A 26,740-nucleotide genomic window follows, 5' to 3' on the forward strand; every position below is an offset into this window, starting at 1 on the left:
TAGAACATGCTCGATGGTCACCGAATTGTCATTACTTACCTTTAGTGGGACCGAGACATTGAAGTAACTTTTTTTACCATAATAATCTGTTCATGAATACTTTACAAGAGAACATTCGTGCTTTGCCTGTGGAGTTGAGAGAACGCATTTACCGAGAGCTGGTCAAAATACAAGTGAAACGTAAAGAACAATTGCATCCGTTACGTCACCGGTGTTTGAACCACTGGTACCTGAAGGCTATACAAGGACTGATTCAATTGAAAGTGTTCCATTGGACAGACATTGATCAACGACCTCCTGGTTATAAAAAGGAATGGTTTGGTATGGACGATTTTATTTACTACATTGTAAACGTACTGCATCGAATTCCAGAGGAAGAGTTAACGAATTACCAACATCTTTCACACAATGTCAACTTGGTGAAAGAGGAAACTTCTGAACGAATTGTAATGTGTAGATTAGTGACTCAACGATTTAAATTCGACACTGAAGTGAAACCATGTTTGTGCAAAGAGTACATTTCTTGTGTCAGACCAAAGAGAATTTAGTATGACCTATTCATGGATACTTTACAAGAGAACATTCGTGCTTTGCCTGTGGAGTTGAGAGAACGCATTTACCGAGAGCTGGTGAAAATACAAGTCAAACGTAAAGAACAATTGCATCCGTTACGTCACCAGATCTTTAACCACTGGTACCTGAATGGTATAAGAGAACTGATTCGTCAGAAATTCTTTCAATGGTCAGACATTGTTCAAAACTTTGAGGTCGCTAATAATCGACATGTTCATGATTATGGTTACTTCGAGATTCACCTACAGCAATACATTGAGGAAGACAAGTTAAAGGATTACCAACATATTTTACGTGGAATCTACTTAGAGGAAGAGGAAACACCTAAACGAACTCTGACGTTTCGGTTACAGTATGCAAGATTTAGATTCCCTACTGGAGAACGAAGATCTCTGGCTAGAAAGTACGTGTATTGCATCCGAAAAAAAGAGAATATAAAAACAGGCTGTCATGCCACGGTTTATGTCACATGTCATCCAACAGATTCCGTGGAAGGAACTCAATGACCATATTCAAACCGTGGATCATTACCATCAATTATTACAAGAACTTTATCCATTCAATTTTGGACGACAAGTGGTGTGTGTCTTAGTGACTTGTTTTCTGGGATTTCGTTTACCAGCCGATTCTTTGTGGACTCTTTACGATCAGTACTTACCACCTCCATGGCCTTAAATGGTCACGAAAAACTCCTTTTGTTCAAAGCCTTGCGTTTTCATCTGGATACTTCTCGACCTCAACAGGAAAAAAAGATTCGTCAACTTTTAGCGACCCAAGACGTGTATGACGATGTGTGTGTAGCTTGTGACTTACACCCTCATTGGACAGATGTTCGTGATTGGAAAAAGGGGGGTTTTGAGGTTTGGACCCAAGAAGTGGCCCAGTATGCACGAGAGTTGTTCAAGGAAAAAAGTTACTTTTCAACCTGTGTTAGTGACGGTGCCAGAAGAACCCGTCACCGAGAACAACCACTCGCTTCAGGACAGGACTGTCATGGACATGCCTGAAAGGTCATTCCGGGAGGACACTTGTGTGACAATACCTCATGTAGAGACTGTAAGAACATTACACACTGTCCCTAGGACATCTTGGTTACCCAAAACATGTTGTACAGACACTTGTTTATATTTCACTTTGATTGTTTTGCTGTGTTTCATATTCCTGTACATCACTATTTGGGTTGTATGTATTTTTGTCTTTCGTGTTCATATTTGAAACATTCAATAAACGTGTTCTGAAAAAGTATATAAACTCTTGTCTTGTTTGTTTTTAGTGTCACAAGTGACATTTCTCACACCATGGCTACCTCTGCTGTCTCTGCTCCCTCTTCCTCTACTGTCAAAGTCATTGACGAACACTTAGATCGTGCCAGTTGGGAGGCTTTGTATCTTCGCCATCCCTTTAACATGCTCATTGCTGGACCTAGCGGTTCAGGCAAAACCGAATTCGTCAAACGTTTGATCGAACATAAACATCATTTGATCGATCGACCCCCTCAACGGATCGTGTGGTGTTACAAAGAGTGGCAATCGGCGTACAGCCTCTTGCGAGAAAGTCAAGGCGATTCCATCGTGTTTGTGGAAGGCATTCCTAAAGAAGACGATGGCATCGTCTCTGACTCCCGTCTAACCCATTTGGTCATTTTCGACGACATGTTAGGAGAAGACGAAGAAGAAATTAAATTGTGGTTTACGCGCAAAGGGCATCACCGTAATGCCAGTGTCGTTTACATCACCCAAAATTTGTTTCAACAAAGTAAAGCCCATCGCACCATCAGTCTCAATGCACATTACGTGGTCTTGTTTAAAAGTCCTCGAGATAAATCGCAAGTGCAAGTCTTAGCCAAACAGTTAGGAACGCCTTGGCTGACTCAGGCGTACGACGATGCCACTCAAACGCCACACGCCTATTTACTCGTCGATTTGAAACCTACGACCCCCGAGGATTTGCGATTTCGTACCCACTTGTTTCACCACTGGTGCCAAGACGGAGGGCCTGTCCTGTACACGTCTCCGTCCTCGACTTCATTTCACTCCCCATGAAAAAAATCTATAAAAACCTCAGACCCTTTTTCGTCTGTCTCACACAGTGTGAACATGACGTCCCTTCAGTCGCATCTTCCCGTCAAATTGATTCGTGCCTTGTATGGCATCAGTCGAGAAAAAGATCCACAAACACGAGCCCGTGTCTTAGAAGCTAGTCTCAAAGAAGTCTTACGATGGTTCACGGTGACGGCACGTCAATTACTCCAAGGAATCATTCAGATTCCTCATCAAACCCAACGCTTTTTCGATCGAAACAAAGTCGCTTTGGTCCAACTGGCCGATCCCCGCATCGACACTCAAACCAAAAAACAAATCATTTTGAAACCTGGAGGGAGCGGTACTCTAGGAGGGGTCATCATTCGCTCACTCTTAAGATGGGATCCTAATGCCCCCAAAGTTATCCCCAAGACAAAAGTCCAACGAAGCCCCAAGAAGAAAAAGAAAAAGACCAGGTCCCCAAGAAGAATAACTTCTCCAGTGGCAGGACCCTCCTCTTACCAGACACCACCCCGAAAAAAGAAAAGAAGCCCCCAGAAAAAGAAACAGAGAAAAAGTCCCCAGAAAAAGAAAAGTCCACAGAAGAAAACTAGTCGCAAGAGAGGCACTTCGGCCAGGACGCAACCTTACACTCGCAAACCACGACCTGCCACGGCAGTGACTGCGTCTCCGGCATCCTCACGTTCATCCACTTCTCCGTTGATGACACCCAGAACTGAAGAGTACTTGGAGACGTTGATCACACCAAGAACATCTCCGTTGATGACCCCCAAAAGAACTTCCCCAGTGGCAGGACCCTCCAATTTAGTGGCAGTGGCTGCTGCTCACAAAGTACCTTCTCCCAAAATCAAAGTCCAAGAAAGATCGGGCATGTTACAAAGTTTACTGGATTTGTCCAAGCAAGAACTGGCTCGATTTAGTCCGTTGCGTACCCCTGCACGACGTGTCATGCCTGTCCTCAAACTGATAAAACGTAAAGACAATCAGTGGCGACGCGTTCCAGTATAAAAAGAGCCTGTGACCAAGTCGGGGTATCAGTGAACTTGTAAAAAAGATGTCACCTCCAAGAAGCCACAAAAGAAAGAGACAAAGGCAGACGCGTCATCCGACAAAGCGCTTAGCCAAGCATCGACATTACCCTAAGAAAAGACACAGTCGTTCCAAGAAAAAGAGGCGTCAACAAAGGGGAGGATTCCTTGGCGATTTTGGGAAAAACATTGTCACCTTTATGACAAAGCGATAGTCCCAAAAAAAGATAAAAGGGTGTGCGTTAAGTCATCGACGTTAGTGTCTGTTCGGTGAATGTCCCGGAACGCACAAGCAAAAATGTCACCCTCCAGAAAACCCCAAGGAAAGAAAAGGAAAGGACTGCCACCACGTTTAGCTAAACATGGGGACCTGTTATCTGTCCTGTCCAAAGCTTCTCCACCCCTACGAAAAAAACTCATTCAAACGGCCTCCAAAGAGGTCATCGATACCGTCTGCGAATGTTGTTTGAACGTTTTGAAAGGCACGATCCCTTTGTCCAAACACCAGAAACAATGCTTAGGCAAACATCGTCACGTTCTTCGCCAAATGGTTCGAAAAAAAATTCCCATTCGTCAAAAAAAGAAGATGTTGGTTCAACGTGGAGGCATTTTGCCTCTCTTGTTAGGCCCCATACTGAAAGGAGTCTTGGGAACCATGTTGGGAGGACTGATGGGAGCAAGATAAAAAGGCCTTCGAAAGTCCCAAGATCTCAGAATCGACCCCTGACAACCCCATGGAAGGACGAAAACTAGCTTTAGTGCCTTACAAACGATGGATGGAATACCATCGGTGGCAAGAACAACGCACCCCGCATTTACCTGCCAATCCCAATTTGAGCGAAATGTCCCAGTTACAACACGAATTGCAATCCTTGATGGATCGCCAAGATTTGTCCGAAACAGAAAAATCGCAAAAGTACGGTCAACTCTTGCAACGATTGCAACTCTTTCACCAGAAAGCTTTAGACGAAACAGCTCTACCCACTCTGAAAGATTTTAAGACCTTGATGAAAAGTCCAGCACCATCACCAGTACCAGTACCAGTACCAGTGGTCAAGACAGAAAAAGGAGAAGAAGAAGAGGAAGGGTTTCTAACTCCACCAGAAAAAGTACGCAAGTTAACAACACCACCTACCTCCAGAATTGGATGGATTAAAAAGATGATGGCCACCCCTTCTTCATCACAAGAGAAAAAGAAAGTGAAGACAGAAGTGAAACAAGAACCCATATCCCCTGCACAGACATCCTCCTCCTCTTCGACACCTATTGCTGGTCGCACACGCAAAGCCTTGCAATCCAAGAAAATACCCCAAGAGAAAAAGAGTAGCCTCTTCCAAGAGTGGGTGCCTTATTAACACATCAACCAACACAAAAAATGGAAAAAGTCTTAGCCAGCATTTACTACGATCCCTCGCATCCTGCAGGTTACGCAGGAGTTCAAAAATTGTATCGTGCTGCCAAAACTCGACTGAAAAGTCTCCGTTTACCTCAAGTGCAACGATGGTTACAAGAACAAGCTACCTACACTTTACACAAACCCATTCGACGCAAGTTTGCCAGAAGTCGCACCCGAGTGGAAGGCATCGATCATCAATGGCAAGCCGATTTAGCCGATGTCTCTCATTTGGCCAGCTACAATCGCGGCTACAAATATTTGTTTTGTGTCATCGACGTCTTTTCCAAATTTGCCTGGGTCGTGCCCTTGACTTCCAAATCGAGCAGCGAGTTAGTGCGAGCCCTGCAACGGGTGTTGAAACAAAGCGGTCGTCGCCCTCTTCGATGGCAAACGGACAAAGGCACCGAATTTCTGAACCAAGCTTTCCAAAAAGAATTAAAGAAACGTGACATTCATTTTTTTACCACCGAGAATCCCGAAACCAAAGCCAGCATCGTGGAACGTTTTCAACGTACTTTGAAAGAACGCATGTGGAAATATTTTACGCATCACCACACTCTGAAGTACATCGACATCTTACCGCACCTGGTGCAAGCGTACAACCAATCTTACCATCGAAGCATCGGACGTGCCCCGCAAGAAGTGACTCCCGACAACGAAGTGCTGGTGTTTGAGCGTCTGTTTGGTACGTCCCCGACGAGGGCTGTCCCCAAGAAAAGTGGAGAGTTGACCGTAGGAGATTGGGTGCGCATTGGCAAAACCAAACGCACTTTCGACAAAGGTTACTTACCTAACTGGACGACCGAATTGTTTCGCGTCACTGGACGAGTGCATGGCCGTCATCCTGCCGTCTATAAATTGGAAGACATGAACGGAGAAGTACTCAAAGGAACGTTTTATTTGCCCGAGTTACAACGTGTCACCAAAAAAGAAGACGACGTGTACGACATCGAAAGCATTCTCGAACGCAGAACCCGTAAAGTGGGCAAACGACGTGTCAAAGAAGTCAAAGTACGTTGGAAAGGATATCCACCCAGTTTCGATTCTTGGATCGACGCTTCGCAAGTCATCGACTATAAAAAGAAGAAGTGACCATCATGCCCTTTCACACAGCAGACGCAGCTACGTCGACCAGTCCTTCTTCCCCTAGTTCTTCTGTGCAAGATTTACAAAAACAACCCTTGTGGGTGTGGTGTGGAGAACGTGTGCCTAAAACGCAAATCGTCTTTTTCTGCCAAATCTTCGTGGTGTATTGTGTCATCGGGGCAGCCATCGCCAATTTGAGTTTGCAACAAGGAGACAAACAATTGTGGACCATTTTATTGAGCAGTTGCATCGGTTACCTGCTTCCCAATCCCTCCCTGAAATTCTCCTCGAACGGAAACGTTGTGTCCAGTGCCAGTGCCAGTCACCACTCCAACCACAACCAGAACCCCATTTTGGGCGGAGACACGCCTCTGACGTCCACTAATATTCCCTCGGACAGCCACAGAACTCTGGAATTATGAGTCACCAAAATCAATTTTACTTAACCTTACCCAGTGACAGTTCCATGGAGGTGTTTCCCCACAACACGTTGTGCTGTTACACGGCCAAATTACCTCAGGCCATCCCCTTAGATCACGAAGCCCATTGGGAAGTGGCTTTAGTGGAAATCATTCACCCGACCCAAGTCCTCAATGTCCTTCCCAATCAAAATTTTTTTCATGTGGAAGTTCATGACGAGTCATTGCAACAGGAGTTGAATAAGAAAGTCATATATGACAATAAAACCTATAATGAGAAAACTCAAAAGTGGACCTACCACTTTTTCATTTCCCCAGGCTATTATTTCAGTGGTCAACATTTGGTCAGCACCATAGCCTCCAGGTTTAATGCCGTGTTTCTGAAAGCTTTGGAGCATGTTAACAAAAGTGTTACCATGGAGTACCACAAAGTAGCTCGTCGCTTCTGGATGAAATTTGAGCGGAGTAAAATCATGTCCATTTTATTTTGTCCTGAATTGTTTGACATGTTGGGCGGAGACATGAACCTGAGAATGAACATACTCAAGAACAACGAATTACCCATCGTTTACGACAACGAGTCTTTTAGCAAGTTATTTCGTACCCCAGTAGAACTGAACCAAGGACTGAATTTGATGTTCGTGTACTCCGATGTGGTGGAGTATAACGTGGTGGGACACACCTCCGTACCGTTACTGCGTGTCATTCCTTTCAAAGTGGATTCTGCCACGCTCGCTGACGAGGAAGGTGGAAACACTTACCACGTCCACCGCGAATTTGTCCATCCTCACTATTTGCCCGTCAGCAAGTCGTATTTGGACACGGTCAACATTACTATAAAAGGAGATCTGGGACAAAATATTCCATTTACCAAAGGAAAAGTCACGGTGAAACTCCATTTTCGAAAACGGTTCTCTCACGATTCGTAAGTAAGTCATGTATCCAGTGTACCAAGGGGTTGCACGACAGCGAGGACACGGTTTAGGAGACATGTTAAAATCGGCCTTTCGTTCGGTGGCCCCGGTGTTGAAACCGATGGTGACACGCGGATTGCACGCCTTGAAAGATGCCGCACTGACGCAAGGCAAAGAATTTCTCCAAAATGTCATCATCGACAAACAAAACCCTAAAGAAGCCTTCATGAGGGCAGGCAAAAATGTCCTGCTGCAAACGGGTAAAGACATTTTAGGCCGACGAGACACACCTATAAATGCCCTGCACGCTACCGAGTCAGGCATTCAGCAAGGACAAGGCAGAAAGAGACGACGAAGAAAACACCCTTTCACCAGACTTCAAGCTAGAAAAACCAAGAAAAGAAGAACCGTTCGAGACTTAGACGTTTTCGATTATTGAGACACAGAAAAAAATGATGCACCGAGAGTCATGTGCTTGTTCCAAGACGGAACTGGATATGTTTGCCATGCCCCCCACCATGATGACGATGCAAGAATCCCAGTGGGTGGAATTTCATCCCGTCTCCTCTTTGACGGATTCCGCTCCCATCGAGTTCGAAATCAAAGGACAACCCGAAGATTACATCGATCTGAATAGCAGTTACCTGTATTTGAAAGTCAAAGTGATCAAAACTGACAACACCAATCCTGGAGCCAATGATAGGGTAGCGCCCGTCAACAATTTCATGCATTCCTTGTTCAGCGAAGTGGACTTGTACTTGAATAACAAACTGGTCAGCAGCAGCATGGATACTTACCCATATCGTGCCTACTTGGAAAATCTCTTGACGTACGGAAAAGAAGCCAAGAATACTCATCTGGATGCTTGCGTGGTATGGAAACCTGACACGGCAGGTGCAGGCACGTTTAGCGACACAGCCCTGACAGAAGATGACAATCCTCACAATGTGGGGTTTAACACACGTAGAACTAAAATTTTGCAAGGACGTAGTTTAGAACTGATGGATCGTTTGCATTTGGACATGTGGTTACAAGAAAAGTATTTACTGAACGGAGTGGATATTCGCCTGAGACTGAATCGTAGCACTGCCGCTTTCCATTTGATGGCCCATGCCAACGAATACAAAACTGTTATCCAAGAAGCCAGACTTTACGTACGCCGTGTGGAAGTGTTACCTAAAGTGGGAAACGACATCAGTCAGACGTTGAGCAGAACGACCGCCAAGTATCCCATACGACGTGTGGAAGTGAAAACGTTCACCATTCCTGTTGGACAGCGATCCATGATCGAAGATCATCTGTTCCAAGGACAGTTACCCAAGCGTTTGATCGTTGGTATCGTCAGGAATTCAGCTTTCAATGGACTTCACAACGAAAATCCTTTTGAGTTTCGACACTCTAGCGTGTCCAAAATCGAAGTCAGTCGCGACGGCAAGACCTTGTGTACACGACCCTTTGAGCCTAACTTTGCCCAGAACAATTACTTGAGATCGTACTTGTCCCTGTACGAAGCCACCGGACAGTTAGGAACCAATACCAGTCACGGTATTACGTACGAAGATTATGCAGGAGGCTACGCTTTGTGGGCTTTCGATTTCACTCCAGACCAAGGCAGCGACGAGGGACATTTCCACCCTATAAAATCTGGTCAGATTCGTGTGGAAATTCAGTTTGCAAATCGAGACCCTGCTGATCCAACGTTGAACGTCATCCTGTATGCAGAATTTGACAATACGATAGAAATCAACAGTTTGAGAGAAGTCATTCTAGATTACTAGAAGCCATGGAAGACTGTTATCCCTCTTTACCTAGTGAAGAAACTTTGGACATGAAATGTGAGGAGACCGTGGAAGGAGAATCCCAAGACAAAGACGAAGAAATTGTCATGATGAAGTCGAGATGGCCAGAACAAGAAGCCCATTTAGTCTCCTGTTTTGCTACAGTCCTGGCAGATATAATGAAAGAATTGATCAAGAAAGAGTGTTATGGATGTCACAACGATCATCCCAGTCAAATTCAACACGACAAATGTCTGATGTTGAGTCAAGAAGAAAAGTTGGACGAATATCTGGACGAAGCTTGGGGTCACATCGAGATAGAATTCGTGTTGAACGAGTGGTATAAAGGGTTGGATAAACATTCTTCTCCTCCATTAACGTCTCTGGAGTGCCGTCGCATCGAATCTCTCTTGGACCAGAGTAAGAAGTCGGATCTAAACGCCTCTTACTTGTCAGACATTTTCAAGCAAAAAGTCAGGATCGAATTGATGACTTATCATTACCTGTGAAGAAGAAAAAAACACAAATCAATGGATACCTGGGAACTTTATTACCTTTTGAACCATAGTTCGTATACGGCTTCTTGGAATCCTGTCGTCTGTGCTAAAGATGAACTCCCTCATCGCAAACCTAAAGACCATCAAGCTTACGTGATCAACACGGACGAAAGTCATCTCCCAGGAACCCACTGGGTAGCCGTCTACTTTCCTCAAGAAGGATGTGTGGAATATTTCGATTCGTACGGATTGCCCCCTTTGGAAGACGATATCATCGACTTTATGAGAAGAAATGCTCAAACCACCCGATTCAATAACGTGAAATTACAAGGCACAGATTCCTTGGTGTGTGGACAGTACTGTGTGTATTTTCTGCATCATCGCAGCCTGGGCTATTCCTTAGAACATTTAGTGACTCATTTCGATCCTCGTTCTTCTGCTAGAAACGATGTGAAAGTAGATCGATGGTTTTGTGACCATTATGCTTATCTTTTGTCTCAAGCTAGGAAACGTAGTGTCCATCAATGGCCTAATGATTTCCAACAGTGGAAATCACAATTTCATTCACAACGTTGTCAGCCCTGTTCTAAGTAGATTGTTAATTGAGAAAAAAATGTTGGATGTTATAGTGTTATATTATTGTTAAAAAATGTTAGAGTTGTTGTTTAGTGTTAAGTGATTTTTGAATAAAAAATGTTGTGTTTTGAAAAAATGCCTTTGTCTTTTGTTTAGCTATAAGAATGTTGAATTGATGCTCTTTCATTTCTTACTATCCCTCTCATGAACGTTGCGGCTCGAAAAAACCGTGTGGGGATGTTTTCCTTCACGTCCGCGCTTTCACTATAATAACCGGGGTTGTTTCCAGTCTAACCATCCATTGTCGACTCATCCTCCTAAGAAGATGTGCTCCAAACTAGCTAAGCTCAACGAAGCCTACGTGAATTTGCATAGGGTCAGACACAGTCTGATACCGAAGCCAGAAGAAATAGAGAATGTGAGAATGTTAAAAATCACTGAAGACCTAATAGAAGAGCTCTTCAGAGAAGAAGTGAACAGGGAAAAAGAAGAATGGACAGAGAAGTACAGACTTCAAAAACAGCAGCAACAGCAACAACAAGAACAGCAGCAGCAGCAGCAGCAGCAGCAACCTGAACCTGACAGAGGCTTTGTAGATTGCCGTATCGACACCAAAGAGTTCTTCTTTTCTTTCCGAAGAAGCAGACCTATTGCCAGAAAGTCTATCCTCAGAGGACATCGCATTCTTAGAAACTAAAAAAGAATGCCATAGCAAAACAAAAAACAGCCCTTTTCAGGGCTACCCCAATACTCTAGAAAAGAAGTAATGATCCATTTGCCAATGTGTGTAGGTAGAGTAGTGTGAAAATAAACACTAACTCTTTCTTAAAAATTTTGAGGGTATGTGTTGGTGTGTTTGTGTTTGTAAGTGATAAAGTAGGTTGGTGTGGATAGTAGATTAAAATGATGTTTGTTTGGTTTTTTTTGGGCTGCTTGAGGTGTATATTTGGGGTTAGATTGGATTGCTTTGAGTATGTGGATAGTCTATTGAAGTGATGGGTAGCATAAAAAAGTGAGCAAGTGTTTCTTTTAGGTCCGCGCGTTGTTGTTGTTTCTTGGTCATGATCTAGGTAAGATGGATTTTATGTTTTTAGGGGATGTTTTCGTTCACGTCCGCGCTTTCAGTATAAATTGAAACTCGTTCGGCAGTCCAGCTACCCTTGTTGATTGATCAACACCAAAAATGAACACGAGACTTGAGAAACTGTTGGAGCTTCATGTGCATCTGGAATATGCCAGGCGCATATTAAATGAACTGGCCGCGGAAGCCATTGTCGAGGAGGGAAGGATAAGAGAGGAGGAAAGAAGAAAAAAAGAAGAAGAAGAAGAAAGAAGATATAAAGAGGAAAGAAGAAACAAAGAAGAGGAGGAGGAAAAGGAGAGAAGAAATTTCAAAATCCCAGAGAGTGAAAATTGGGATTCTGAAGCGACATATCCTGCCTCTGCTCTCTCCCCCAAAAAGGTAAAAAGTAACTGGGGGATAAGATGTGTATGTGGCGCCAGGCCTGGAAGGTGCCACCATTAACCAGGTGCCCATGAAGTTCCAAACAAAACAGCCCTTTTCAGGGCTACCCAATACTCTAGAAAAGAAATAACGATCCATTTGCCAATGTGTGTAGGTAGAGTAGTGTGAAAATAAACACTAACTCTTTATTAATAGTGGAAGTGTATGTGTTTGTGAGTTTGTGTTTGTAAATGATGAAGTAGGTTGGTGTGAATAGTAGATTATGGGTTTCTTTATTGTTTCTTAGAGTATGTGGAGAGTATAGTTAGGGTTTGATTATATGAAATGAGAAAAGTGGGGATGTTTTCCTTCACGTCCGCACGTTGTTAGGTTATGATATAGGTAAGATCCATTTTATGTTTTAGGGGATGTTTTCCATCACGTCCGCGCTTTTTGTATAAGAACCCACAGTATTCGTGGTTCAAACCATTCTGCAAAGAATAAAAAAGAAGATGGCTTCAAACCACCTTAACAAAATGGAAAAATTGCAAAACGTCATGGACAATTTAGGAATGTTTGAGCAAATGTTGGTTAACCTAAACGAGGATCACTACTCATATAGTCCCCATAGAGTGAAGATGGAGATAAACAATTTACGAAAAATGAAGGTAATCATCAGTGATCTGTTAAAAGAAATAAAGGAGGAAAAGGAGGATGAAGAGGAAAGGATAAGGATGAGAGAATGGAATGAAAAAATTGAAAAAGAAGAAGAAAATGAAAAGAGGAAGAAAGAAGAGGAGGAAGAGAAGAAGAAAGAAGAGGAGGAGGAGAAGAAAAAAAAGAAAGAGAAGAAGAGTGTAGGAGATAAAATAAGAAGTTGGTGGAGGAAAAGAAGAAATTAGAAGAAGAAGAAGAAAACCCAAAGGCCCTTTTCAGGGCCAGCCATATTTCTCGAAAAGAGATAGTCTTTGAATTGCCTACCCCTTTTTTATTTTTTAAAAAAAAAATCCCATGTTAAATTCCCCTTGTCCGTAGATTGTCCCACGATTTATTCCCATGTTAAATTCCCCTTGTCCGTAGATTGTCCCACGATTTATTCCCATGTTAAATTCCCCTTGTCCGTAGATTGTCCCACGATTTATTCCCATGTTAAATTCCCCTTGTCCGTAGATTGTCCCACGATTTTTCGCCATGTTAAATTTCCCTTGTCCGTAGATTGTCCCAAGGGGTTCTGTAATGCTAATTCCCATTGTCCGTAGGGTATCCCCATATACTACTGTTGTTATTGTTGTTGTTGTTGGGACTTTAACGCCATTTTTCAGCGCATGAGAATCTCTACATGGTTTTAACGAGCCTCTGTGATGTAAATGAAACATCTACAGACAGACATTACGTTTTTGCCCCAACATCCTTTGGGCAGTTGATTAGAAAATGGCCGCCGAAATACCAATAGTAATGGGAAAAAAAACTTTCCAGAAGGGGGATAATTAAACTTTTCTCACGATCGCAGCCAACCAGTGAAAAGATACTGAGAAAGAATTTCATGTTGTTGGGTTTTTTTGACCCATCAGAATTGAATAAATATATATTTTAACATGTTGTCTAACCGCTCAGGTGGTTTATTGGTTAGAGCATCCTCCCTGGATGCGGGAGGTTGCGGGTTTGAACTCCGGCCGAGGCATACCAAATACTTATAGAAAACGGTACTTACAGCAGCCTCGCTAGGCGCTCAGCATTAATAGGTTAGTGTTAGGACTGGTCGACCTGGTGTCAGGATAATGTGACTGGGTGGGAAATCATGCTACATGTCTGCAGCATGATGCCCCAATGCTAGACATCACTTTAAGCTGCCACACTACAGACATTGTAGCGATATGAGTGGAAAATTGTTTAAGCTATCTTAAAAATCCATATCACAGACACAGATACAGAAATGTTGTCCAACCAAAGATATGAAACTATACGTATTATATGAAAAGTCTATGTGATAATTATATTTACGTCATTGTCTCCCTGTGACGTCACGTGTATGGACTCGTACTGTGATTAACAACTACAAGTATTACAAATGGTCACAGGAAGAAATTAAATAACAAAAATAATCCCAGCTAGCTCTAGTTGAAAATCTCAAATTGATTAAATGTATGATTAAATACAGTATATTTTCTATTGAAGAGCTTGCAACGGCAACATTTTGAAATTCAAGCGTGTAGTTTTAAGTACGTGCACATGTTAACCTTGTCAGAACGCGATAACTATGAACGTTACTCCTACCAGTGCTACCCGCCAATGCTCATTTAACGATGAAATGTAAAACTTGCTTGCTGTTTTGCAAACAGTATGAAAAAGAAATGATTATTTTGCCAGAAATGGAAGCATCTTGGCAGAAACAGAGCTAGGATACATGGCTAATCCTCTGGTGACAGAAAACTCGGTGACATCATCAATGACGAAGGCCCTCTCACAGAGTACAAGTTCTATTGCTCAAGCAATAAATACGTCCTACATGGCATTCAGTCAACTGTCAGGTATTTATGACATGAAAATGTATATATGCGACTACACGTCACACTATATTCCATTCCTTTCTTCGCTAAGTTCAATCTTTATCTCTTTCACGTATTCATTCATTGTGTAAATGCGTGATAAAAATATCTTTAAAAATATTCACCCCAGTACATAATAGTGTCTATAACTATTGTAACTATAACTATTGTAACATTAGAATGTATTCATTCTGTCTTTTTATTGCTGCTTATTTCTTTATTGATCTATTCATCTGTATTTAATGTCAGCAAGTACGTCAGTTTATAATTTTGCTCAGATATGTATGCTGTTGATTAAAACGTTAATGTATAGATCAACTCGCTTTTGGTTTGGATTGGTCTCATTCATTGTGGCGGTCATTATCCTTTGATTTATATATTCGTTTGCATTTTAAGTTGCAATACAAACCAAATAGCGGTTAGCGTATTGTAAGTACATGTACCCATGTACCCATGTATAACAACTTGATGTTGGAGTTTACAAGTCCACAAAGGTGTCATATTGTTGACTGCCTTACAGAGCTGCGACATATAGAGCATGACACAATAAACAGTGATGATTCAAACGTTAGAATGTATTCATACAATTAGTATATTTTTCTGACTGTATCAGTATATAATTTGTAACCAGTCAATGTGCATCTTAATAGTTTTTTTCTATCCTGAGACTAGAAACATAGGTATATATTTTTCGGTGACGAGTGCTATATTGTCAAAAATGATATTTATTTTAATACGCTGTATTAAATGCTTTAAAAGTTGCAAATCTTTAAAATTTGAATTTTTTATTTTAATGTAATGATCAGATAAAAATAATACAAAACAATATTTAACAAAGAAAATATTCTGGTTTTTGATGAATGAGTGCGTACTTTCAGATCCAACAACACCAACATCAGCGAGCAAAGCACCCACATCAACGCCTACGTTTGTTATGGGAAACGAGAAAGGCTTGCCAGGTATATATTGTCGATGTATGAACCGCTAACGTATAGCTGACATCTGCCAGTTAGGAGTATGTTGACTATACAATCGGAGTACAGCTTTTACAGTTTAGTGTTTCCTTCATAGTAACCATTTCGGGCAAACTGAATGAAACACATAGGACTTATGGTAATTTAAACTTGTACATATCATTTAGTGAAATTGGACATGGTGTCAGATCCATGTAATAGTGAACGATGTACTGTATTAATAAATCAATGTTAGCACCTCATGCAATTAATAGCATAGCTCGGCCTGAGATTGGACAGCGATCAAGTGAAATTTAGAATCACCAACAATTTACTAATTAACTAAGATGATATACAGGCGTGACTGTGAATTAGTCCATTGACCAAATTTTGCCCTGTATGTTCTTAGATAAACAAGTCACTTGAAGTTTTCGGGCGTGAGCTGTCTTTCAAGTTGGGCTATCAACATTAAAAAGTCCGTTCGAGAATAGCTTTGCCTTTATACACGTACATATTCGTAGTACATCCAATTAGCAGGATGTTAACAGTTGAGATGGACGCGAGACGTTTTCTCTAGTAAATTGATTAATATACATATACTCTATCAGTTTACAGAGAAAGGTCTCTCCAGATGCCCACTGTAAATCGTCATTATCTGTGGACTGGTCATCTACAAAGTTCCAATATACGCCGATTGAATATTATCTTCCAATACCAATAAAACATTTGTACACTGATCACCTATATAGATCGCTCAAGCTTTTGGGTTTTAACCTTTTACGACTTGGTGATAATAAATAGTATTTGAATTTTCTTTTCATGAAATATACACCAGAGAAATAATTCAAGACAACTAAAGGGGATGTATTTCAATTCTGTTGTAAATTTCCTATGTTTGCCGAAGCATTGCGTGTGGAATTGTTAATGCTTTAGCATTCGCCATAGGGTTCTAAGTGAATAAATAACATGGCAAATTTATTTATGTATTTATTAAAATGGCATATACTTTTTATTTCTCAGAGTGGGTTATACCCGTAGCCGCTAGTATCGGTGGCGCGTTGGTCCTCGGAGTTGTGATTGCCATGTGCTGCTCTTCTTGCAGAAAACAAAAAGAGACCATGGAAGACATAGACTTTCATAATAGACAAGTAAGTATCAATACTGCTCCAGGGGATATTCTCAGATCATTAGGCAGATTGGGCAGAGTGGTGATATATATATATATATATATATATATATATATATATATATATATATATATATATATATATATATATATTGTGTTATATACCGTCTTCGAATGTATTTAATATTTGGCTTGGTTTTTGTTTGAGAGGAACTACTTATTTAAACTATTGGAGTTACAGAGTGTTCATACGACTAAACCACCATCTTTGGATTATTTGGAATTAATTCAAAGACGTTCAGGAAATGCACTTGTGATATATCAAGATTGTTGGTACTTCTTTTGGACTTGTGATAGTATTTCAGCATATCCAAAGATATTGGTACATCAACACATTCAGGTTGTGGAATTATTTCGGAAACCTTGATTGTTTTGGATTTGTGATGGAAACGTTTATTCTTATTTTGGATTTAGTTCACAGCACTGTACGTACCTCTTAAATTTTCATTTTATAACTTACCGAATTAAATTATTTCTCAAGTTTTACAAAACTTGTTGGTTTCGCTTATTTATATTACCATAGAGTCGCATCGCGTATAAAATAAAATTAAGTTGATAAAATGATTCAAGTCTTATAAGAAGTGATCGAGATTGGGACGCTGAGAAATTTATATTTCTTGATTCACAAAGCGTTCGTTAGGTAAAAAAAATGGAATCTTTAAAGCAACCGTGAATACAACAACTTTTAACCTTTTCCGATTGCTAGTTGTTGACATCACGTACCCATTTTCCAAAATGTCAAAACTCATACGAATGTACACAGTTATAACTCTCAGAGCAGACAGACGCTTAATATCAGTACTTTGGTCTTTTCTAAAACATCAACGTGAAGTTGTATGGAGTAACCAGTGCCTGACAAATAGCATAGTCCAATGCCTTGGACCTGTCTAAGTCATGCACGTGACGTGGTATGGAGTAACCAGTGCCCGACAAATAGCATAGTCCAATGTCATGGACCTATTTGAAGTATCCTTAGGTTTATTTCCCTCAGAACTACTTTTCCAAAGATCAGGTTAATATATTTAGAGAATGCGTACAAATAATATTCAAGTAAAGAAGATCTATTCCAGAACCAGGTGATTCTCAAACCCCATATGTCAATGGCCTGTCTACCGAAAACAAATTCAGTGCTAGGTAATTTTCATCCACGGTTTGAGGACATTCTGGGATGTTGTCCATTCTCATTGAAATGTGGAACTCCCTGGGTGTCGTTGTTCTTGGTGGCAGAAGGAAACAAAATACTTTGCATTTCCTCAGCCTACGCACTTTCTAGGTCTGCATATTATAGCACTTTAATACAGAATGGCATACTAAACGGTATCACATTATGTATTATTCATGATTTCCACTGCAGCTAAAATTGTTTTTGAACATCCCAAAGTTTATTTTAAAGAAAGCAATACATATACCATGGAATATTTCTCTAATGTATTACTCGAGCATTATAGACTAACATCATAACCAATGACTAATATAAACACTACAAAATGTGTGAGTGTATGCCAGGATTATGTCAGTTCTATAATTTGAACTACATGTCATGTAGCACATTTTGCTTCTGTAGTATATCCCTTTGACAAAGAGTTCTCTTTTTAGGCCAGCAGTATATTTCCTGTTCTTTGTACGATCCTCTTTGAAACGGTTTTATACATTTTATCACCACTCGCTTCTAAGTAGTTTGTCTTTCAACATTTGTTGTTTTTTTTCCACCACAGTTCAACAGGACATATGCATCTGCCCTCTGTGAGCAACAGTATATCAAGGGCAAACCAGAGACTAAACAACACAAGGGAAAGAAAAATTCAGATCCACATGGCAGACGCTCAAGAGGAGATGAACGTAGCAAACATACAAACAACGATTATGATCCTTATTCTGCACCTCGAATGGGACGTAACAATCGACATAACTCGCATGAGAACCACCATAGCGGACGACCTGTAAAGAATAGAAAAGCCCCATTCTATATAAGTGGAAAAAATGATATCATGTACCCAATCATGGCTGACAATGAAAATGAATATCGTCAGCATATTCCACGCCACCACAAAAAGCATGAAGTTCGTGGCCATCGACAGGAGAATGAGAACGATTGGTAAAAACTGAGATTACCACAGCTACGATGGGCTTCGAAATCGACACGATCTGTTTTTTCGAAAATTGGGGTACCGGGCTCATGATACCACCTAACAACCACCTATCTGAATTTTAATTTAAAAGTTGATATCCGCAGTTGAGTTGTGTCCGAAAGCATTGATTGATTGATTGATTGATTGATTTATTTATTAAGTAGCGTTCAATATCCAGTGAAATCTCTTTGTAAGTTACATTCGAGGACCACACATTTGACCTTCATTTGACCTTTCTGTTGTCTTTGTATTGAGATAAAGTCTAGCTTAAAAATTTAATGGTTTCATAATATCGTCCTCTAAAACCACAAGTCATTTATGCAGACGTTTCCGTTAAAACGGATTTTATTGTAGATTTCTTGAGGCTAATGAAAGGATACGTGTCCTTTGTGATTCCCTTCTTTTCAGATCTCTTTGCGTAAACATATATCTCTTACAACGACAAATCACTAACTCGATAATAAAGTCGATCGAATTAGCACAATCGCCACAAGTCTAAGTCTGGCAAATGCTTAGACTTACTTAATCTAAAGCAAACACATGATCTGTGAGTTTTGAAACACATCCTGTTAAGAAGTTACGGATCACTGCCATCACACATCTGCATTCGTGGGTTCGAGTCTCAGGTTCGGCCAATGTGGGTGTGTGGTGGTTCTTTCTGGGGTTTTCCCAGGTTCTTCCTCCACCATTTATACTGGCTGCCATGTATAGCCTATCTTTTGCTGAAAAATTGCGTTAAACCTTACAACAACAACAACTCTTGACATGTGTGTTTCTTTGTTTTGTTCTCTACAATGTTACCCATACCTGTATAAAGGTGTGATTTTTTCATGGTAACTTCGGAACTTACCATGATATTAATAGACTTATAAATGGGTTCGGAATTCTTAGTGGATGTTTTCCTTCCTAAGTAAACCAACAATATTTCATATCAGAAAAAGGTATTTGTATTTGAGAAATTTCATATTATTCTCCACAAACTCGCGCATTCTCTGAATATCTTTTTTTTTATACTATTCTTCGTATTGAATGCATTCTGGGAAATGCTTATATATTATTTCCCGAAGACACATATGCAAAAAATGAAGTTGTTACTTTTCGTTTTTTAGAGCGTGTTTGTGTGTATACTTCCCAACAAACACGAGCTTGAATAAGGCAGGACCGGGGATGCAGGTTAGATGATGTGAACAAAAAGGTTCAAAGTTTTGTATTAATTAATTTAATACAGTAGATGCTATGATCCAGCCTATATTGTTCGATATGTTTGCTTGGGTTTACAAAGCAAAATGTTCATTCTTTTTTTATTATACATTCGATTTTTAAGTCAACCTGTGTCCCCGATATTATAATGGACTGGCCAAAGCTCTCTGATTTTGTAATCGATATCTATAGATTGCACCCATTACATTTCATACAGCCCTCTCGTACATTCAGTGTATATTAACGGCGACAATCCTGGTAATATTGAAATTCTGTTTTATATTATTTATTAAGTTAATGATATAATTTTGTCCTGAATTTACAACCGCACGCACGTTTTGAATTGACAACACAGTGCCACCTAACTTGTCACCAAAATAGGTACGATTTGATTCTTGCAAACATGATACCGATACATTCCTAAGGAAGGACAATTCTAGATCAGCAACGAATCAGAAAGAAGCTTTAAGCTACATGGTCAACAGTTACTCAACAGCACTTGTTCATTTACTAGGATGATTGAAATGAATTCTCTCTTTCTTTGACACATTGTGAGCTAGTTAACAAGCAAGATTCGTGTTCCATCTTGTCGTGTTGTTCATAATGTTTTATTATACACGCTGAATGTACATGGCTATAATCCCTTAATTCAGATTAAATAGATAAGCTTACTTGAGGACTTGATTCAAATGAAATTGATACAACGAGTTCAACCGTTGCTATCTTAGCGAGCAACGGACTGAAACCATTTGACGAGTTTCATAAATTCCATCTGACCTGAACACAAACGTAAGATCATATTCGTCGTAAGACGAACAATATTGATTTTTTATTCACAACCGCGAATACACATTCAGATGTCTCGGTCGTGACGTCTTTCTTTTGCATGACGTTAAAGATTGATGTATGAATAAGCGTGTTACATATACGAAAACTATTATAAGGGTATATTAATGTAGATAAAGCAGTAGTAGTATGATAAATGAGATTTAGTGCAATCAGGCTTCTGAATCAATCAAATTATATTATCTTTTATGGATTAACAATGCCGTTTCACCTTTTGTAAGTCATTGAAATTCACTGTTTTTATTTTTCATTTTTATACGTTCATGTTTTAATTTTATAATCATTTGTGGTTCCTTCGTATGCCAGCTGTGAGTGCCCTGATAGGATTACCATGCATAAAGATTTGTTCTATTCGAACAAACCTAATGATAGTAATAGGTTACTGCATTTGTATGGGAAAATATGAACGAGTTTTTTGGATTGAATACTGCACGACCTTGGGAGTGTAGTATACCCATCCGACAAAACGAGTTCATATTTTCCCATGCAAATGCAGTAACCTTTTTATTATATGCTCATTTTCTTATCCTACCTAATGCTTAATTACACAAATAAAATACACTACAAGAAACAACGTAAATGAATGTATGCCGTATTCCAAACTAAATACACAAGCGCAGATTCATAATTACACAACAACAACATGATTAACGCGCACATAACTCAGATAAATTTGAACTTGTCGCGCTTGACATAAATTTCAAAAGAAAATGTCGTTTTTGTCTACTTAAAATTGAAATTTGGAGTGATATTGTGTATGAATGCGCATTGCAATAAATTTTCCATTTTATCTGGCATGAATAGATTTTGGTATTTTTGTCGATTCTACGAAATTTCGTGACTATGGACTGGATTCATCTGTGCAAATTGTACATGAAATACATCAGACTGAATCAGCTCGGGAGAAGCGTGTTTACATCTGCAAGTGTGTTTGTTCTGTCATTGACTATTTGAAATCATAATATGGGACAATATGAAGTGTTTCAATTGCAACTATCAAAAAAAACCCCCAAAAAAACAAAAAACAAAAAAACAAACAAACCGCTATTGAATTTAATGTTTCATTTTGAGTGCAGCAAGGAGGATGTAACTGCACTTGGAATATAGTCGAAATTACAGTACACTTTCGAAATGTGTAATCAAGGTTGATAACTCATGACATGCCTCATGTAATTAGGATTTGCAGAACTAAGAAAATACATTTTGAGGAACTTCAGAATGTAAAGCTGCAAGTATGTTTTTTTGCCATTCTTATTACCAGCTGAAGGAGACAGTTTATGCCTTTATAACTTGCATCTTATTTGTAGGTACCAATCAGTTTTATGAAATCTTGCGTCTATCGCCAAAATCCAAAACATTGTATCAAAAAAGTTAACATGGAATGTAGCAAAGCAGCTGGTATGTGGAAGTCCACGAAACATCAGCTTTAATTCAGAAACAAATTTAATCAACCAAAACATAACGCGCCTGCTACACGAGAGTACATGAATTGTTTACAAAGTAGATCCTAATACACTATTCACGTGTCCTGCGCGTGAGTGCAATATGAACGTCTGCATTATCATAAAATACTGAACGATTCTGATAATGTAACATTAACGGAGACAAAAATGAGCATATAATAAAAAAATCATATGGTAATAGATGCCGTCATTACGGCACGTATTCGTCATCATATAGCCAAAAAAATTGCTCAGTATAAAATCTAGTTTGTAGTACAATTCATAATACTCAATTTTGTTACATTCAGGCTGTATGTTGACCTCAATCCCCTGCTTCAATTTACTTAACATAGTTCCCGTATATTCCATGACAGCTGTGTTTGTTTACTCATATTCCATGACAGCTGTGTTTGTTTACTCATATTCCATGACAGCTGTGTTTGTTTACTCATATTCCATGACAGCTGTGTTTGTTTACACTTAGTCATCACAAGAAATCAAAAGATATTAAAGGCAACAATCCTAGTGTTATCAAAATTTAAAACGCAGATGATGATTTAACCATTAGTAACAAGAAAACGATTTTCCTACTTATGTCAGTCCATTTCTATCGTATTTAATTTTAACGCTGACTGATATAAATTCGTGCTAAAATGAAAACAGGCAGATACCAAACTTTTTTCTGTATCAGCTGTCTATAATATATAGACTCACGTTATATATTGATTTTTATAATATATGGACTTTTGTAATGTATGGACTGTTCCTTCAAAGCATACTTTGCTGAATAGAAAAACTCTTACTTTCAAACAAACGATGTCATTTTCACCTTGGTGATGGACAAAATGAGGGTTAGTTCATTTTAATAGTGGCACACAATTGCGTGATTTTTAAAATCGTTTCAAAATATTGATCTGCATTTTCGAATTTTCAGATCAAATTTGGCTTAATAAGTATGTTCCAAAGCAATTGGTTTCCATGTCTGAAAATCTGTCTTCGGCATGGTTTCCATATTCTTTATTGCCCACCAACAAGTCATTGCAATAACCGATCAATAGACCACGTGACGGATTCTGGCTATTGTGTTGTTAGGGTCTAATGGCATTTAACACTGCCCAATTTGATAGTACTTCATTGAAATTCTTGATACTTTGTTGTTTAGAATTGTTAATCAGTAGTATTTCCAGTTACGTTATTGACCACTATAAAAAGACGTTGTTCTTAATTTATGTAAAATTGGATCTGGGAGGAGAACCGAGTTACAACTTACCAAGTAGTTTATAAAACCATAGGACAAGGTCCCTTTTGATTATAACAAGTTTCCGGTCTTTATTTGACTGGTCGAACCAGTCTGTCTGATAATGTGTACACCATATATTCTGTCCGATAAGGTGTGTACCAGTCTGACCGATAAGGTGTGTACCATATATTATCGTATATTTATACCTCTGTTTGCATGATTTTCGCATTGTTCTCATCTTTGCTGACAAATATCGCATTATTATTTAATGTATCCTTTTACTACTATTTAACTGAAAGAATAAAATGTTGTAAACTTCCTTATGGTAATTTGTCAACATACTTTTCTGCATCTTGCTTAACTTACTTTTCTACACATTATATTTGCATCATTTAAACATCGACACCGTAACAGAAACCATGCAATCAAAAGCCGACAGCTGTTCATTTGACGAAATGATTTCCTCTGAGGGTATCTCAAAGTTCTTTCAATTACAATGATAAATTGAAACAGGATAAGCGCGTTTCTTTGTTTTGGGGATAAACTATTGTCGTGAAAGCGATAATGACATTTAACCAATTTTCTTTTACAATTTAGTAACTTGTATATTACTCATATCGACTTTTTAAAAGATGGAGGTTCTAGTAAACGGAATGTTTCCACTTGCAGCGTACCAACACGAATGCTAAACAGTGGACGCAAAGTTCACAGGACACTGGACATTATAACACGAAGTTTAGACTTTGGTTTACAAAACGGTCAATGGTATGCAGTGTTTATACATTATAATCTGTCGTGGAATTCATGACTGTATTTTATAACATAAAAAGAAAAGGGAGAAAACTCGCCCTAAAAATGAAAAATTGGTGCATTTTTAACCTAGACCCAAATTAACAATAACTAAACAGTTTATAAATGGTTTCGACATGAAAATTGTATAAACGTAACAAAATGCAAATTTTTCAATACGTACATTAAGTACCATGTATACTTCTTTATCATCGGTAGCTCATTTTGTAGTATTACAATTATATGGTCTTAAAATAAGCAATAGAAAAGAGTGAGAATTAACTATCTTTCTAGAATACAAAGTGAAAATAGAATAAAGAACTTATGATACTGCGAATTAAATCCTAATATAAACCTAGAATTACAGACACAAGCCTAATACTAAATGTTCTGAGTAATTTTTAGTGGAAATACATATCAAATCCAACGCTAACAATATTGATATATCTGTGGTGGCGTGTATCGTGGTGTTGTTCCAAGAGAAGTAAACAAACATGTGCCAGGATCATCGAGAATAAAACAATCAGCACCGAAATTGGTTGTATACTTTCTTGAGATTCCAAGACTATTTTGTAAATCGGCATGAGATGACGCCAGAATAGCCAGTAAGCTAGATCTGTTTAATTAGGTGCGGATAGTGGGTTGTTTTTATGTCCTGAGGTAAATTAGTACTAGCAGCAGAGAGGGTGAACAGACCACTTGCTTTAAAGTCCATTTATGGACATATAACCTCATACGGAAAAGAACCGAAAACAATAAGGTCAATAATGTCAAACGAAAGCCCTAATTGACCGAGAGTTTCTCTAATTGGGTTACTTTATCTTTGTTGTTCGTGTTTTTCAAAATTTTGTTTATCTGTCGGACACTTATTTGTGGCCACACCCTCTCTGCTTCTGGAATTAAATCATTATTACATCAGTAATGGAATCCTACATTAGTGGATTAGCTAAAGAAAGATTAAAAGCAATCAGAAGATATCTTACTGTTCGTGATGCTCTCAAAAATACCTGCAAGAACGACAAGAAGCACACTTTGAATATGCAGAAGATAAAGAACGATTTTTTAAACCTGCTACAACGGTAACTGAAAGAGTTGCAAAAGTTACTGAAGGTCTTCTTCCAACGTTAAAACAAACGGCTGAGCAAACTGAAAAGATAGCAAGAAGAACCAAACAGACAAGAGAGCTTTTAAGAGATCTTTCAGCTGAAATACCTGCCGCTCAACATCTTGGCAAGGAAGAAGAGATACTTGAAGGTATTGGTGAAATAAAAAAGATCTTGAACCAAAACTAAACCCTAAAGTCAGAAAAGAAAATATTTCATTGATTAAAAACTTAGAGAGGGTGCCGTTGAAGAACTTAGACAAGTTAAGGAGGAAAATTTACCTAATGCTGCAATGGTAGGTTTTCTTTGAAAAAAAGCTTTCAAAACCTGAGTATGCTAGTGTAAATCTTGATATTTTTTAATATGGGTATATGGCATATATTAAAACAAAGGACAAGTTAGAGATGATGACATAATGTATCGTCGGTATATATACATAGATAAATAGATTGCATGCAGAGTCATAAAAGCAACAACCTCCTCAACCTCCTCATGAACTTAAACTACAAGACAAAAGCAACCTAAACCTAAAGTTTCTCTAAGAGATAAATTGACGACGAAAGGTTTTAATGTTATTGAGAATGTAAAAACAGAAGTTTATGATATTGCTGCAATATATCAAAATATAAGTAAATATGCAAGAAAAATATACTGCTGGATCTTGGACAAAAGATGATTGGGTTAGAGATCTATATCTAATTTCTACTAAACAAAGTTCTCTCAAAGCTGATGATCTTAATTTTCAAGAATTTCAAGAAGAAGTAAGAAAAAGAGAACCACAACAAATTGTAACTGAAACTCAACCACAATTTGCTCTTTCTCCTTCACAATCTCCTTCTCCTCGTCGACAACTTCCTACACTTTCTTAGAAGAACAATATAAAAAACAACAACAAGAAAGAGAACAACAAATAATTAAATTTCAAAGTAGATTTACACCTGAGGCTTTATATGAATTAAGATTTACCTTTGGTAATAAATTCACAGATATTGTAGCAAAATTTGATGAAAGAGATAAATATTTAAAACCTGAACATGTTGGATCTTTGTCAGAAAATGATTGGACTAAAGTGTACCTGCTGCTAATGAACCTCTTGCTTCTCTTTATGAAGGAAAGGATGGAGGTATATCTTTTTAAATGTTTTATAATAGTGTAATAAAAAAAAAAAAAAACAAGAATTACAACAAAAGAAGAAGATATAACTGCTCAAGTGCTTAAAGAGATGCAAAGCTCTGAACCGAAAACAGGAAGTGCATTAGAAGCTTGTCCTGACAGTCTTGTTGCCGATGTTGATCGCTTAGAAGTTCTGATCTGAGGAAAACGCGCAGGAAATAATTGTCCAGAAATTATTAATGAAATATGTGATATTTGTCGAAGATTATTTACAAGCGGTGTTATGGATCGTAATGTTTATCATTCTCTGATTAATGAAATTGTCGATGATTATTACAGTGATGAAAGCAATTAATTAATCAACTTGTAAATTTGAAAAATGATAATACACAATGCTCAACGCGTGCCTGAAATGATCAGAGTAGTAAATTCTTGCTTAC

The 26,740-nt window shown here is 38.9% G+C and overlaps 1 protein-coding gene across 1 annotated transcript in view; it reads left to right on the forward strand.

Moving 5' to 3' along the window:
• The window catches only part of LOC149791073 (uncharacterized), a 189,274-nt gene extending 165,660 nt beyond the window's left edge, over positions 1-23,614 (forward strand). Inside the window, exons 24-27 of the mRNA XM_089973000.1 lie at positions 14,121-14,281; positions 15,178-15,258; positions 16,273-16,400; positions 18,154-23,614. Of these exons, the coding sequence (XP_089829126.1) occupies positions 14,121-14,281; positions 15,178-15,258; positions 16,273-16,400; positions 18,154-18,537 (754 nt within the window). The 3' untranslated portion in view covers positions 18,538-23,614. The remainder of the gene's footprint in view (positions 1-14,120; positions 14,282-15,177; positions 15,259-16,272; positions 16,401-18,153) is intronic.
• The last annotated feature ends 3,126 nt before the right edge of the window (positions 23,615-26,740 follow it).

This window comes from Sinohyriopsis cumingii, chromosome 10 (assembly GCF_028554795.1).
Source record: "Sinohyriopsis cumingii isolate HCF-2022 chromosome 10, ASM2855479v2, whole genome shotgun sequence".
Classification (NCBI taxonomy): domain Eukaryota; kingdom Metazoa; phylum Mollusca; class Bivalvia; order Unionida; family Unionidae; genus Sinohyriopsis; species Sinohyriopsis cumingii.